Source organism: Carettochelys insculpta, chromosome 32, assembly GCF_033958435.1.
Source record: "Carettochelys insculpta isolate YL-2023 chromosome 32, ASM3395843v1, whole genome shotgun sequence".
In the NCBI taxonomy this organism is placed as follows: Eukaryota; Metazoa; Chordata; order Testudines; family Carettochelyidae; genus Carettochelys; species Carettochelys insculpta.
This window is the reverse complement of record NC_134168.1, coordinates 8,133,274-8,148,190: the sequence shown is the minus strand read 5'-3', so window position 1 is coordinate 8,148,190 and position 14,917 is coordinate 8,133,274. Positions and strand designations below refer to the sequence as shown.

Below are 14,917 nucleotides of genomic sequence, written 5' to 3'. Positions count from 1 at the left end.
GCCACAGTAGCACACATCGAAATCAGGGTGCCAGGCACAGCTGCAGACAGGGTCACAGGGCGGACTCAACAGCCAGCCGCTCCCTTAAAGGGACCCTCCCAGACACACTTGCACTAAACAACACAAGATCCACAGAGCCGACAACTGGTTGCAGACCCTGTGCCTGCAGCATGGATCCCCAGCTGCCGCAGCAGCAGCCAGAAGCCCTGGGCTAAGGGCTGCTGCCCACGGTGACCATAGAGCCCCGCAGGGGCTGGAGAGAGAGCGTCTCTCAACCCCCCAGCTGATGGCCGCCATGGAGGACCCGGCAATTTCGACGTTGCTGGACGCGGATCATCTACACAGTCCCTACTTCGACGTTGAACGTCGAATTAGGGCGCTATTCCGATCCCCTCATGGGGTTAGCGGCTTCGACGTCTCGCCGCCTAACGTCGAAGTTAACTTCGAAATAGCGCCCGACGCGTGTAGCCGTGACGGGCGCTATTTCGAAGTTGGCGCCGCTACTTCAAAGTCGCGTGCACGTGTAGACGCGGCCAGAGAGAACACCCAGGCGTCCGGCTGCCCCTGCCCCCACCCCGGGAGAAGACCCAGGCATCTGGCTGCCCCTGGCCCCGGCCCCGCCCCCGCCCCGGGAGAAACAGGCATCCGGCTGCCCTGCCTCCGCCCCCAGCCCCGCCCCCACCCTGGGAGAACCCAGGCGTCCGGCCCCGCCCCTGGAAAACCCAGGCGTCCGGCTCCCTCCAGCCCCGCTCCCGCCCCGTTCCAGGGAGAACCCAGGCGTCCAGCCCCGCCCCTGCCCCCGCAGAACCCAGGCGTCCGGCTCCTCCCGGCCCTGCCCCGGCCCCTCTCCAGGAGAACCCAGGCACGCGGGGGAGTGACATGCAGGAGGCCAGGGCCGGTGCGCAGCAGCCAAGGCCGGGCGGGGCACTGCCGTTGTTCTCCCCGGGCTGGCGCTGTGTCGGCACAGCCGGGCTCCGCCCATTGCTCGGGCCGGGGTGCGCCCTGCCCTGCTCATCACCCGCTCGCCTGTCTGGCTCCCGGCTGAGCCACGTCCCCGGGAGCGGGACCGACCCCTGACTGTTCTGCTGCTTTGCCAAAGGCCGCGGCGAGCTGCCCCTGCGGGTGCCCGGAGCCCCTGCGGCGGCCGAGACGGCCGTCAGCACGTGCGCTGCTCCCGGGTCATGGGGCGCTCGGCGTTGGAGAAGGGGGAGCCAGGGAGCTCCAGGCCGCTCGGGCTCACACCACTCCCTGGCCAAGGCATGGAAGTCATTGTCCGGCACGCGCTGCCCCCCGGCTGGCCAGCAGTGGGGCAGGGGAGCGGCGTGTGGGGCTGGGACCCCTCCTGCCCGGGGCGGGGTGGGGCCAGCGGGGGAGGAAGGGGAGCGGGGCTCCGGAGGGAGGTGGACACAGCTGTGACTGCTGGTGTTGTCCCAGGCCCCCCACTTCCCCCCTCCGCCCTCCAGCCCCTGGCAGTGCACCCCATTACCCCTCCTCCAGCCCCACATGGCACCCCACTGCCCCCTCTGCCCCTAGCAGTGCACCCCATCACCCCACTGCCCCCTCTGCCCCTGGCAGTGCACCCCATTACCCCTCCCCCAGCCCCACATGGCACCCCACTACCCCCTCGGCCCCTAGCAGTGCACCCCTTTACCCCTCTGCCAGCCCCACCCAGTGCCCCACTACCCCCTCCACCCCTCCAGCCCCCAGCAGTGCACCCCATTACCCCTCCGCCAGCCACACATGGCACCCCACTGCCCCCTCTGCCCCTAGCAGTGTACCCCATCACCCCACTACCCCCTCCAGCCCCCAGCAGTGCACCCCTTTACCCCTCTGCCAGCCCCACCCAGTGCCCCACTACCCCCTCCACCCCTCCAGCCCCCAGCAGTGCACCCCATTACCCCTCCGCCAGCCACACATGGCACCCCACTGCCCCCTCTGCCCCTGGCAGTGCACCCCATTACCCCTCCCCCAGCCCCACATGGCACCCCACTACCCCCTCGGCCCCTAGCAGTGTACCCCATCACCCCACTACCCCCTCCAGCCCCCAGCAGTGCACCCCTTTACCCCTCTGCCAGCCCCACCCAGTGCCCCACTACCCCCTCCGCCCCTCCAGCCCCCAGCAGTGCACCCCATTTCCCCTCCACCAGCCCCACCCAGTGCCCCACTACCCCCTCCGCCCCTCCAGCCCCCAGCAGTGCACCCCATTACCCCTCCCCCAGCCCCACACGGCACCCCACTACCCCCTCCAGCCCCCAGCAGTGCACCCCATTACCCTTCACAGAATCCCAGGGCTGGAAGGGACCTCAGGAGGTCATCTAGTCCAGCCCCCTGCTTCAAGCAGGATCAACCCCAACTAAGTCATCCCAGCCAGGACATTGTCCAGCCGGGACTTAAAAACCTCAAGGGATGGAGAATCCACCAACCTCTCTAGGCAACACATTCCAATGCTTCACCACCCGCCTGGTGAAGTAGTTTTTCCTAATATCTAACCTACACCTGTTCCTCTTCAACTTCAGACCATTGCTCCTTGTTCTGCCACCTGACACCACTCAGAACAGTTTCTCACCCTCCTTTTTAGAGCTCCCCTTCAGGAAGTTGAAGGCTGCTATTAAATCACCTCTAAGTCTCCTCTTCTGTAAGCTAAACAAGCCCAGATCCCTCAGCCTCTCCTCATAGGTCTTGTGCTCCAGACCCTTAATCATTTTTGTTACCCTCTGCTGAACCTTCTCCAGCAAATCCACATCCTTTTTATACAGGGGGGCCCAAAACTGGACCCAATATTCCAGATGTGACCTCACTAGTGCCCAATAGAGAGGAACAACCACTTCTCTAGATCTGCTCCAAATGCTCCTCCTAATGCATCCCAGTATGCCGTTGGTTTTCTTGGTTACAAGGGCTCACTGTTTACTCATATCCAGCCTTTCATCCACCATCATCCCTAGGTCCCTTTCCATCGTACTGCTGCTGAGCCAGTCGGTCCCCAGCCTGTAACAAGGTTTGGGATTCTTCCACCCCAGCTGCAGGACTCTACACTTCTCCATATTGAACCGCATCAGATTTCTTTTGTCCCAGTCCTCCAATTTATCCAGGTCCCTCTGAATTTTCTCTCCACCCTCCAACGTATCTACCTCTCCCCCTAGTTTTGTGTCATCCGCAAACTTGCTGAGGGTGCAACCCAGCCCCTCATCTGGGTCATTAATAAAGATGTTGAATAACACTGGCCCCAGAACCGAGCCTTGCGGCACTCCGCTTGGAACAGACCACCATCCAGACATTGAGCCATTGACCACTACCTGTTGGGCCCAACCATCAAGCCAGCTTTCTATCCATCTTATAGTCCAAGGATCCAATCCATATTTCCTTAACTTATGGACAAGAATGTTGTGGGAGACTGTTTCAAAAGCCTTGCTGAAGTTAAAGTATATCACATCCACTGACTTCCCCATGTCCACAGAGCTTGTTCCTTCGTCATAGAAGCTAATCAGATTGGTGAGGCAGGACTTGCCCCTGGTGAATCCCTGTTGGCTACTTTTGATCACTTTCCCCTCTTCCAAGTGCTCCAGAATGGAGGTCTTAAGGATTCCCTCCATTATTTTCCCAGGGATTGAGGTAAGGCTGACGGGTCTATAGTTCCCTGGATTGTCCTTCTTTCCTTTTTTAAAGATGAGCAATATGTTTGCCTTCTTCCAGCCATCCAGTGTCTCCCCCGATCTCCAAGAGTCTTCAAGGATAATGGCCAAAGGTTCAGCAATGACCTCTGCCAATTCCCTCAGTCCCCTGGGGTGCATTAAATCCAGACCCATGGACTTGTGCACATCTCGTTTTTTCTAGATAGCTCAGAACATGTTCCTTCCCCACAGATGGCTGCCCTCCACCTTCCCGTACTGCATCGTCTAGGACCGTCATGGGGAAGTTGACTTTGTCCACGAAGACTGAGGCAGAGAAAGCATTGAGTGCTTCAGCTTTTCCTGCATCATCTGTCACTAGGTTACCTCCCTCATCCAGTAACGGCCCCACACCTTCTCTGATAACCTGTTTATTGTTCACTCCCCTCCCCCAACCCCACCCAGTGCCCCACAGCCCCCTCCAGCCACCGGCAGTGCACCCCATTACGCCTCCCCCAGCCCCACCCAGTGCCCCACTGCCCCCTCTGCCCCTTCAACCACAGGAGTGCACCCCATTATCCCTCCCCCAGCACCACCCAGTGCCCTACTGCCCCACTCCACCCCTTCAACCCCAGGAGTGCACCCCATTACGCCTCCCCCAGCCCCACCCAGTGCCCCCTCTGCCCCTTCACCCCTAGGAGTGCACCCCATAATGCCTCCCCCCAGCCCCAGCCCCACCCCAGACCCACACCTTCCCCCTCCCCCCCCAGTGCCCACATAAACCGCCCCCAGCTCTCACTTTGGCTCCCCCCCCGTGAGCACAGCCCCAAGTAAACACCCCTCCTGTGACCCCCAGATTCACTCAGCACCTACCATGGCCTCTCCCCCACCCAAACTGCAGCTCCCAGCCTCGGGGAGTCACGTCCCAGCACCTTCTTCTGCCTCCAGCCGCCTGCCCCACTCCCTCCACTGCTCCCAGCCCTGCTCCCCAGTAACCCGGCTCCTCAAACCGCCCTCTGCCCCAACCCCTCACACCGTGTCCTGCCCCAGCTCCCTCTGACTTCACCCCGGCCCATCCCTGCTCCCCCAGGGCCTGTCTGCCACCCGCAATGCCCAGGGGAACCCCCACACGCCAGCTCCTGTCTGCACCAAGCCCCCCTCCCATCTTCAGCCTTTCCCAGCCCCTGGGGTCACCCCTGCGCCCCGTGTGGTCCTTCTGCAGCTCTCTCCTGTGTCCTGAGCCAGGCAGCAGCAGAGCCCTCTGCCACGGGGCCCAGCTCGGCTTCTAGGGCGAAATCACAGAGCCACAGACCTCGAGAGCTGGAAGGGACCTCGAGGGGTCACCAAGTCCAGTCCCTGGTCCTCACGGCAGGGCCCAGCGCCGTCCAGAGCCTCCCCCGCCAGACATCTGTGTGACCTGCTCTGAGACATCTCCAGGGATGGAGACTCCACGGCCCCTGGGCAATTTATTCCCGTGTTCAACCACCCGGCCAGGTGGGGAGTTTTCCTCACATCCGACCTAAACCTCCCTTGGGGCAGGTTCAGCCCATTGCTCCTTGTCCTGCCCTCAGAGGCCCAGGAGAACAATGTTTTTCCCTCCTCCTTAAAACACTCTTAAATGCTTTAAAACATCTGTCAGGTCCCTCTGTCTTCTCCTTCCCAGCCTCACCCAGCCCAGTTCTTCCCCTCCCCTCACAGCTCATGTTCTCTGCACCTTTCCTCAGCCTTGGGCTCTTCTCCAGCCCCCCTTCAGCTTCTCCCCATCTTCCCTAAAGTGTGGGGCCAGCCCTGGGCACCAGCCCCACGGAGGCTGCTCAGCGCAGAGCGGGGGGAAGGAATTGCTGCCCCTGGCTGGCTCCTGTGAAACCCCATTTCTTATTCCCTTCCGGCCTGGCTGGGAAGCGTTTATAATGGCCCCTGTCACGTGGCTGGACTTGTGGATTGGGTCTGGTAACCGTTTATATGCCCGGTGCGGCTATTGGCCCCCAAATATTGTGTGAGGTGTCAAATGAAAGCTGGGGATGCCCTGAATCTATGTTTGCTTCCTGAGTGTCTGTATCATGGACGTAGGCAAAGTTAGAGAGGTTCAGCTCTGCGGCGGTGTGAGAAATGATTCGGTGCTGAGGTCGCAAGGGGAAGTGGGGCTCCACCCCAGCCAGGACAATGGAGTGAGTAAAGTTCCAGAGGGCCAACACCCATCTTGTGATGGGAGGTTTTCCTCCTGGGACTGCAAGGGATGGAAACTCTGCACAGAGACCCGCCTGGTCAGGTGGTGGGCCAGGACCTGTGGAGAAGACTGGAATTTTCCCACCACGTATGAACAGCTGTCAGATGGGCCCTGGCAGGGAGTTTCTTGGTTCTTCCGTCCTCAGGAGTTCAGCCTGTCTGGACTGGGGGTCCAGCCCTCAGAGGGATGAGGTGGATTTAACAGCGTCCATCTTGGATCTTTCTTCTTGCGGTCTCCAAGGGTCCATGTCCCAGCGTGGGGACCCCAGGGGGCTGGATCTACAAGGCTCCAATGACTGAATCTAGGTGACCTGGAATGAAGGTTCGGAGACTCTCAAGAATCAGCGGATAACGTCACTGGCTGCAACAGGAGTTACGATGGAGGCGTGTGAAGTTTTGCTTTAACCATTCTTCTCTCTAGCCCTGTTCTTTCCTTTTCTATTACTAAACCCTTCGATAGCAGACGTCAGGCTCTGGGGTTTGCGTGGTTGTTTGGGTAAGATCCATGTGTATGGGAACCAGGGTCCAGGGCTGGGACCTTTGGGGTCTGGAAGAACCTGTGTGGTGTCCGGTGAACCAGGATGATGAGCCTCTCATCGGGGTTTGGGGTTGTTGCTCTCAGCTGGTAGAGCTGCTGAGCAGTCTGTGGTTTGCTCATGTGGCTGCTGGCGGCCAGAGGGGCTGGCAGAGGTGCTGTGGAGGCTGGTTGGATTTGCCGTAGGGAGAAGGAAATCCCAGCCCGGAGCTGTGAGTCACCCAGCTTTTAAGCCAAGGTACCCTGGGTTGATTTCTCTGGCTGTGCCCAGAAGCCCCTGCAGTTGCGAGAGGCTCGGTGTAAGGCGAAAGGCTGAGAACCACAGTCAGTGCTGTGTTAACATCCAGGAAAGCTAAAGGCCTCAAGCCCAAACTACGGTGGGTTAAAGCAAAAACTGTGCTGGGAAGATTCTGCCCACGGAAACGAGCAAGAGTCCGAGCAGATCAGTCACAGGGCCTAAAAGCGCCCAGAGCCGGGCACTGAGTGATACACGTAAACACATCCTGCCTGGGACCCTGCACTCCCCATCCCCTCCCCGTAGATCACAGCTCAGCACCAGGTTCGGTCCCACCCACGCTCAGGACCAGGTCGTAATGGCAGCAGGATGGAGCGTGTTTTGCTGGTACCACCATTATCCCCCAAGGTAACGGTTAGATCTAGTTACATTAGGGGGTGTCGCTGTGTTACAATGAGGGGGCTGTACCTGGATATGTAACTTGTTTATACCTGTGTGTAACAGTGTGTGTAACAGGGGCTGTGTCGAGCGACCTTGGGGATGACAGACGGAGCCCCCTTGCTGTCAACTGAGTCGCGCCCATTGTCACGGCTTGTGCATGTACCAATGTAAACTGTTGAGTCATATTGGAGACTCATAAAGGTGTTGGAGACCAGATGTCAACAACAATAAACCTGGCTCCAGGGCCTTCGTACCTCGCTTGGTTTGTGGTTCTTGGGGGCTCTCGGAGGTCTGCAGTGTTGGCTAACTGCAGGGTCTACGCTCTTATCCAAAGAGATCCCATAGACCCGTCCAAAGTGACTAACATCAAAGGGAGCAGAATGGACGTCCGAGCACTGTTCCGGTGGAGATGCCTGACTACAACCCTGTCCTATCACACCCCCTGGGAACTGTTATCCAGCCACTTATCCAGCCAACCTTGTAGTAGCCCCATCTGAGTTGTATTGGCTTAGTTTATTGATTAGAAGATCCTGCAAGGCCGTGTCAAATGCCTGACTGAAGTCTGGATATACCACATCCACCGCCTCTCCCTTCTCCACGAGACTTGTTATGTGTGGAAGAAAGCTGTCAGATTGGTCTGGCATGATTAGTTCCATACAGGCCCCACACCTCTCCCTGTCAGCATCCCACAGAGCATCAGGAGCAAGCGGGGTGGTAAGGAAAACAGCTGCAGGTACTGTGACCTGGGAAGCACAAGGTAAGTGTAGGTGAACCTGGAAGGAAACATTTCCTCCTGGAACTTCTATTGTTCTTTGACATTCCAACTGTGAAGGTCACGAATCAGGGCAATACATGGACTAAACCTATTCCTCTGAGGCTTTTTTAAGTGAATTAAACCTGGGCAAACGGTTCTGCCTTTCCTATTTCCCCTCAAAATTTGGAAATTTAATTTTTAGGGGGCCGATTTGCCAACAAGAATTTCTCTTTCCATTTTTACGACAGGTTGAGAAGAGGAGAAAGTCTTTCAAATGAACAACAAAATCAAGAGTTGTAAGAAATTGAAGAAAACGTTTATGGATTTCCCTTCACCCTCCCCACACCACCACCTCATTTTGACGAACTCAACTTTCCAATCTCTAATTTCTCCAGTGGCGAGGAACGCTGCTCTTCTGGACAGTTTTTCTGAAGGCTGTGTTCACCTCGTTGTTCCTCAGAGTGTAAATTATGGGGTTCAGTGCTGGTGATACAATATTGCTCACAAGGGCAACTATTTGATCACTGTCTGAGTTGGAGCTGGCCAGTACCCCAAGATAGGTGATAAGGGCCGTTCCATAGAACACAGTCACCACAGTGACGTGGGAGGAGCAGGTGGAGAAGGCTTTACGCCTTCCCGCTGCTGATGGCAGCCTAAGGATGGTGCAGACAATGAGAACGTAGGACAGGACTATCAACAAGAAAGGGCCCAGGACGAATAAAACTGTCACTGTGAGGCCTATAACCCTATTCTTCGATGTGTCGGCACATGCCATGTTCATCAGCGGTATGATGTCGCAGAAGAAGTGGTGGATGCAGTTGGAGCCGCATAAGGGCAGGCTGAAGATCAAGGTGACTTCAGTTGCTTCCATGGAGATGCCGATGGCCCACGAAGCCCCCCCAAGCAGAGCACACACCCGGCTGCTCATGATGGTTGTGTAGTGCAGGGGGTGACATATGGCCACGTAGCGGTCATAGGCCATGGCCACGAGGAGGCAGCATTGCGTGAGGCACATGATGGCGAAAACGTACAACTGGGCTGGACAGCCGGCAATGGAGATGGTCTTTTCCTCCACCAGGAGATGAACCAGTAGCCGAGGGACCACACTGCTGGTGAAGCAGATATCCAAGGTAGACAGGTTCACCAGGAAGAAATACATGGGGGTGTGGAGGGAGGAGTTCAGCTTTATCAGGAGGATAACGAGCAGGTTCCCCACCAGAGCAACCAGGTAGATGATCAGAAGCACCAAAAAAAGAGCGATTTGCATCTCGTTAAGGTATGAGAACCCCACCAGGATGAACACGTGGGAGATGGTCTGGTTCCCTCCAAGGTCGCTGTCAGAAGAGGTCATCTGTAGGTGTTAGAAGGAGACTGGGTCTGAGCCAAATTAAACATGTGACTGTGAATTAAAACGTTCGTACGGCTTTGCTCTACTGTTGGGACCCTTCCAACTACACCCTGATGCAGTTTTATTTGTACATATCATCCCACTGACCTGGCCTCCAACCAACGCACAGATTCCCACTGCAGTCACATCTTACATGAGTCAAGACTGCTGTGGCCTCTGAGCACGTTTGAAATCTTTCTAAGACTGAAAAGCTCCATGGAAGTTGGAAGCAGTGGGTGGATTTTGGCCCTTTATGTCCTATAAAATATTCTTCCTTAAAACCTCGGAAACCATTCAGAGAGAGAAAATTACATCAAACAACCACAGGAAAGCGTGGGGAAATGCCAGGCCCAGTGAACTCCACAGACCCATTTAAGAGAGGTGTGAGTGATAAATATCCCGAGGTGGTGAGAATTCCTGTGTCTCTCATAAGAGCTCCTTTGGGAACCTCCACTGACTTTCCCCAGCACGGTCGTGGTGGTAAATGCAGAGCTGGCTGGAAAATGGAAGTTCCATCTCTTGGGAAAGTCCAATATTTGTTTTCACCCAGAATCAATATGAAAAGCTGAAACAGGGAACTCTCAGGTTTCAGTGCAGCAGAGTCAGTGTGAACTCAAATGGGCATCAGAAATGGACTATCAACATCAATGTTTACTCATAGGAAACATCAGTGTCGATTAATTAGTTTTCCACAATGAATTTTGCTACATGTCTTTATTACTTTACTGACATTTGCACAGGCTCTAAATGAATTTAATTATTTAGTTATTTGGGCATATTTAGTTTGCAGAAGAGAAGAGTGAGGGGTGACTTAATAGCAGCCTTCAACTTCCTGAAGGAGGGTTCAAAAATGCTGGAGAGAGTCTGTTCTCAGTGGTTACAGATGGCAGAACAAGGAGCAATGGTCTGAATTTACAGGAGAGGAGATGTAAGCTGGATATTAAGAAAAACTATTTCATCAGAAGGGTGTTGAAGTACTGGGATGTGTTACCTAGAGAGGTGGTGGAATCTCCATCCCTATAGGTTTTTAAGTCCTGGCTTAACAAGGTCTTGCCTGGGATGATTTAGTTGGGGTTGCTCATGCTGGAAGCCGGGGGTTGGATTCAATGACCTCCTGAGGTCCCTTCCAGCCCCGGGATTCTATGATCCTGTGATTTACTCACCGCTGACAATAAATTCCAGGGAGAATCTTGTCATTGAAAGTTTGGTGATAATTTCAGTGTTCTTCCAGTCACCCAGACAGTCCCTCTAGAAATGGGAGACGGTGGAATAAATGAACGAGGCACACATTACGTAACAAGAGGGCTCAGCTAAGGGAGCCCATCTCTAAATTAGTGGGCTTCAGCCACAATGCAAGCGCCAGGGTCATTTTTGAGAGTGGATGTTCTCATGAGAAGAGATCAGACGTAGCCCACCCAGCCGACTGCCCTCAGAGTCGCAGACAGCACACAGCTTATGAAATGACGTTTCCACTCAATGCAATAGATGAGGAGGAGGAGGAGGAGAAGGAGGAGGAGGAAGGCTGGGAACAAAGGGGGAGTGAAGACAAGAGACAGGAGAAGAAAAATCACCAACAACAGCACAACAAAAAGACCTGGAGAGGAGCAGGTGTGGGGCTGACCTGTCACTCTGCTGGGCGCTATGGAATGAGGGGGCCAGACCTTCCCCTAGTGCCAATGAGCACCACGGCCTGAAATCCAGCGCTTGGCCCCACCCAAGTTTGTTAAATTAGTTAAATCCAGAATGACAGATAACAGTGACAAACACATCAATTGAAATACTGATAGACAGACTGCTGCTGGGTGGATTAGGATAGATAGATAGATAGATACGGTGGATGGGGTTACATAGATAGATAGATATGTTGTATGGGGTAGATAGATAGATGGATGCGGTGTATGGGGATAGATAGATAGGTAGGTACGGTGTATGGGGATAGATAGATAGATGGATGCGGTGTATGGGGATAGATAGATAGATGCAGTGTATGGGGATAGATAGATGCAGTGTGTGGGGATAGATAAATAGATAGGTAGATACGGTGTATGGGGATAGATAGAAAGATATGGTGTATGGGGATAGATAGATAGATGCAGTGTATGGGGATAGATAGATGCAGTGTGTGGGGATAGATAGATAGATAGATGCAGTGTATGGGGACACATAGATAGGTAGATACGGTGTATGGGGATAGATAGATAGATAGGTAGATACGGTGTATGGGGATAGATAGATCGATATCAAGGTTCTCCACATTTGAGGTAATTTCAAATAAAGAAAAAAGTGACATGATTTTGCTCCCATTGCAGAGTGGGGCACAACACTGAGGGTTGCAGTGGGAGGATGGCTGGGGGCTGAAGGCTCCTTTTCCCGACCTTGCTCAGGATGGGTAGTTCCACCTCCCAGCTGCTGCTGGTGCTGGACGTGCTGAAGGAAACAGGTGTGTTTATTACATTCACTGGCTTCTGGGACCAAGTCCCTCAGGCCAAATTTCTTGCCGTATTCCCCAGAGGAAAACAACACTGCCTCAGGCTGCAACAAACAAACGTCACTGAGAGAATCGGTTTGTAGGAAGTTGCATCATCATCATCCTCATCATCATCGTCATTGTGGTCATGGTTCATTTGCTAAATTAAACCCGGTCTGAGGTTCACTCTCGGGGTCCGTTCGTCGCCATTTTTTGCCTCGCTGACACCACAGAGTAGATGCAGGGCCAACCCCCAGGGCTCATGACTCCAGCTGCCTGATGTTCAGAGTCTGGACCCCACCCTTGGCTCAGAGCCACGATGAGAGCCCAGGAGCTCTGAGTCCCACTTGCTCTAACCATTACACCCCACTCCTCTGCCAGAGATGGGGACAGACCCCAGCAGTTCTCACCCCCAGACCCCACTGCCCAGACCATAGGGCCCATTTCCCACCTGGAGGCCCAGACCCAAAGCCCAGAGCAGTCGGTGGGACGGTTCCCTTTGGCTCCAGTCAGTTTCTACAGGACCAGGATCAGGACGAGCTCCCAGCAGCATCACAATGAAATCTGTAGCAGAGCAGAGGGGAGCCAGGGGGCCGTGTGCTGCAGGGAGGGGGCACTGACCCCATCACTCCAGCAGGGCCATGGGGGGCTGTGCTCCAGGCAGTGGGGTGGGGCGCTCCGTGTGGGGCACCTTCCCCCTCAGTCAGTGCTGTGGCAATGCCCCGCGTGGCACTAGGGTGCTGAGCTACAGGGACGGGCCTGGGGGGCTCTGTGGGTGGTCTCAGGTGGATGGAGCCCAGCGCCCGGCACAGCTGTGGGGTCACTGCAGTGCGGGAACAGGGGAGGCTCCTTCAGAGACGTTCTCCTCGGTGGGTCAGCGCTACCCCCAGTGCTGCAGCCCAGCCCCACGGGGTGACAGGCTGCACTGAGCTGGGTGGGGTCTCCCTTGGGGTTCCTGCACTCTCTGGTCCAGGCTGACCCCTGGGGCTCAGCAGGGCACCACAGGCCCCGTGTGCTGCATGGAGCAGGGTGGGGGGCTTGGCTGTGGACCTGCTCCCATGAGAATCACTGCTTCGCCCAGGGCCCAGCACGGCTCCGCGCAGGGCGGCTCAGCTGGGGGCGCTGTCCACTTGCGCTGGTGCTGAGCCAAGGCCCATTGCGGGTTAAGGGGGCGCTGCTTGTGGGGGCAGGTCTATGGGGTGGACGAGCTTTAAGTGGTCGTGAGGAAGACTCTGGGGCTCTTCACAAGAGGAGGGGGCAGCCGGGACACATGGGCGCAGGCTGTGATCACTCCAGTGGGGACAATAGGCCAGTACCCCACACACTGAGCACACGAGGGATGACTTGCCCCCTTACGGAGGTGGGGAAACTACCCAGGAGTTCCAGCAGGAAAAGTACAACTACTTCAGGGTTAACACAATTCAGTAAAAGTGAGTCACGGTTCTGGAAACCTACCTGAGTAGACGCAGAGCTAAGTCTAAGATGGGACAGACAAGTCATACAATCCCAGGGCTGGAGGGGACCTCAGGAGGTCATGGAGTCCAGCCCCTGCCCAACGCAGGATCAACCCCAACTAAATCATCCCAGCCAGGGCTTTTCTGAGCCAGGACTTAAAAACCTCTAGCGATGGAGATTCCCCCATCTCTTTAGGTAACACATCCCAGTGCTTCACCATCCTCCTGGGGAAAGAGTTTTTCCTAATACCCAATAATACACCTCCCCCTCTGTAACTTCAGACCATTGCTCCTTGTTCTGCCGTCCGTAACACTGAGACCAGCCTCTCTCCAGCCTCTTCAGAGCCCCCTTCAGGAAGGTGAAGAATGCTATGAAATCGACCCTCCCTCTTTTATTCTGCAACTAAATGAGCCCAAACGCCTCAGCCTCTCCTCATAGGTCGCCTGCTCCAGCCCCTTCATCATTTTGATTGCCCTGCACTGGGACCTCTCCAGCGCATCCGCATCCTTTCTGCACCGGGGGACCCAGAAGTGGTCGCAACACTCCAGATGTGGCCTGAGCAATGCCGAATAGGGGGGATAGTAACTGCTCTTGTGCTGCTGGAAATGCTTCTCCTCATGCACCCCAATGTGACTTTAGCCTTCGTGGCTTCAAGGACACACTGTTGGCTCTTATCCAGCCTCTCGTCCTCTGAATTCCCAAGGTCCTTTTCTCCTTCACTGCTACTCAGCCAGTCGGTCCCCAACCTACAGCAACGGTTGGGATTCTTCCACCCCACCTGCAGGACTCTGCACTTCTCCTTGTTGAACCTCGTCAGATTTCTTTTGGCCCAATCTTCCAATTTATCCAGCTTACCCTGGACCCTGTCCCTGCCTTGCAACATATCCACCTGTCCCCCTACCTTCGTGTTATCTTCATATTTGTTGAGGGTGCGACACATCCCCTCATCCAGGTCATTAATAAAGATGTTGAACAATATTGGCCCTAGAACCAATACTTGGGCCCCCCACTTCAAACCAGTCACCAACTAGACATTGAACCATTGACCATGACTCGTTGGGCCCAACTTTCTAGCCAGCTTTCTGTCCCTCTTCCAGTCCATGTGTCCAGCCCACACGTCCTTAAGTTGCAGAGAAGTATTTGAATGGAGACTGTAACAAAAGCTTTGTTGAAATCAAGGAATATCACATCCCTTGACGTCCCCATGTGCACAGAGCCTGTTACCTCGTCATAGAAGCTAATGAGGCTGGTCGGGCAGGACTTGCCCTTGCTTTTCATTCCCCACCAGCGTTAGCTGGGGGAGTCACCCTGAGCAGTGGGTGTATGTGCACCAGGCTCTCCCCTGAAGCCTCTGCGGAGAGCTGGGTGGGATTGTCCTGGAAGTGGTCTGCAGCTGGTGGCTGGAGGCTCCAAGGGAGGGCTGCCTGAGGGCTTGCTCCATGGTATGACATCTTCCCTTGCCGCTCGGCGATCTCTTCAGCAAGCACCATGGGCGGCGGCCTCTGGGCCCCGGTGGCACACGCGTGTCTGTCCGGCCACCAGTGAAATCTCACCGTCACTGCTGCCTGTGGAACACAGTGCCGCTGTTGGGTGCCCTGCCCTACGCAGCTACGGCCACGCACGTGGGCGATCCCCCTGGTGTCCCCACCCCTCCCGGGGGCCGCTGTCGCCGGGGCTGGTGCTGGGGTCCCTCAGGGCCAGGGTGAAGTCAGGCTGTGGCGTGTACAGCGTGTGGGGAGCCGGGGGGTGCATTCAGCCGGATGGATGGAACCTTGCGGCCTCCCCACAAGCCAAGGCTGCCTCAGAGAAGAC

General features: G+C 55.7%; 1 protein-coding gene across 1 annotated transcript; it reads right to left on the bottom strand.

Moving 5' to 3' along the window:
• Nucleotides 1-8,178: 8,178 nt before the first annotated feature.
• On the bottom strand, nucleotides 8,179-9,147 carry LOC142004902 (olfactory receptor 10A4-like). Its single transcript, XM_074982581.1, has one exon. The coding sequence runs from the start codon at nucleotides 9,145-9,147 to the stop codon at nucleotides 8,179-8,181; it is 969 nt and encodes a 322-aa protein (XP_074838682.1).
• Nucleotides 9,148-14,917: the final 5,770 nt, after the last annotated feature.

Bases quoted from the DNA above. Each gene is read 5' to 3' on its own strand.
- LOC142004902 (XM_074982581.1), bottom strand. From the start codon at position 9,147: ATGACCTCTTCTGACAGCGACCTTGGAGGGAACCAGACCATCTCCCAC.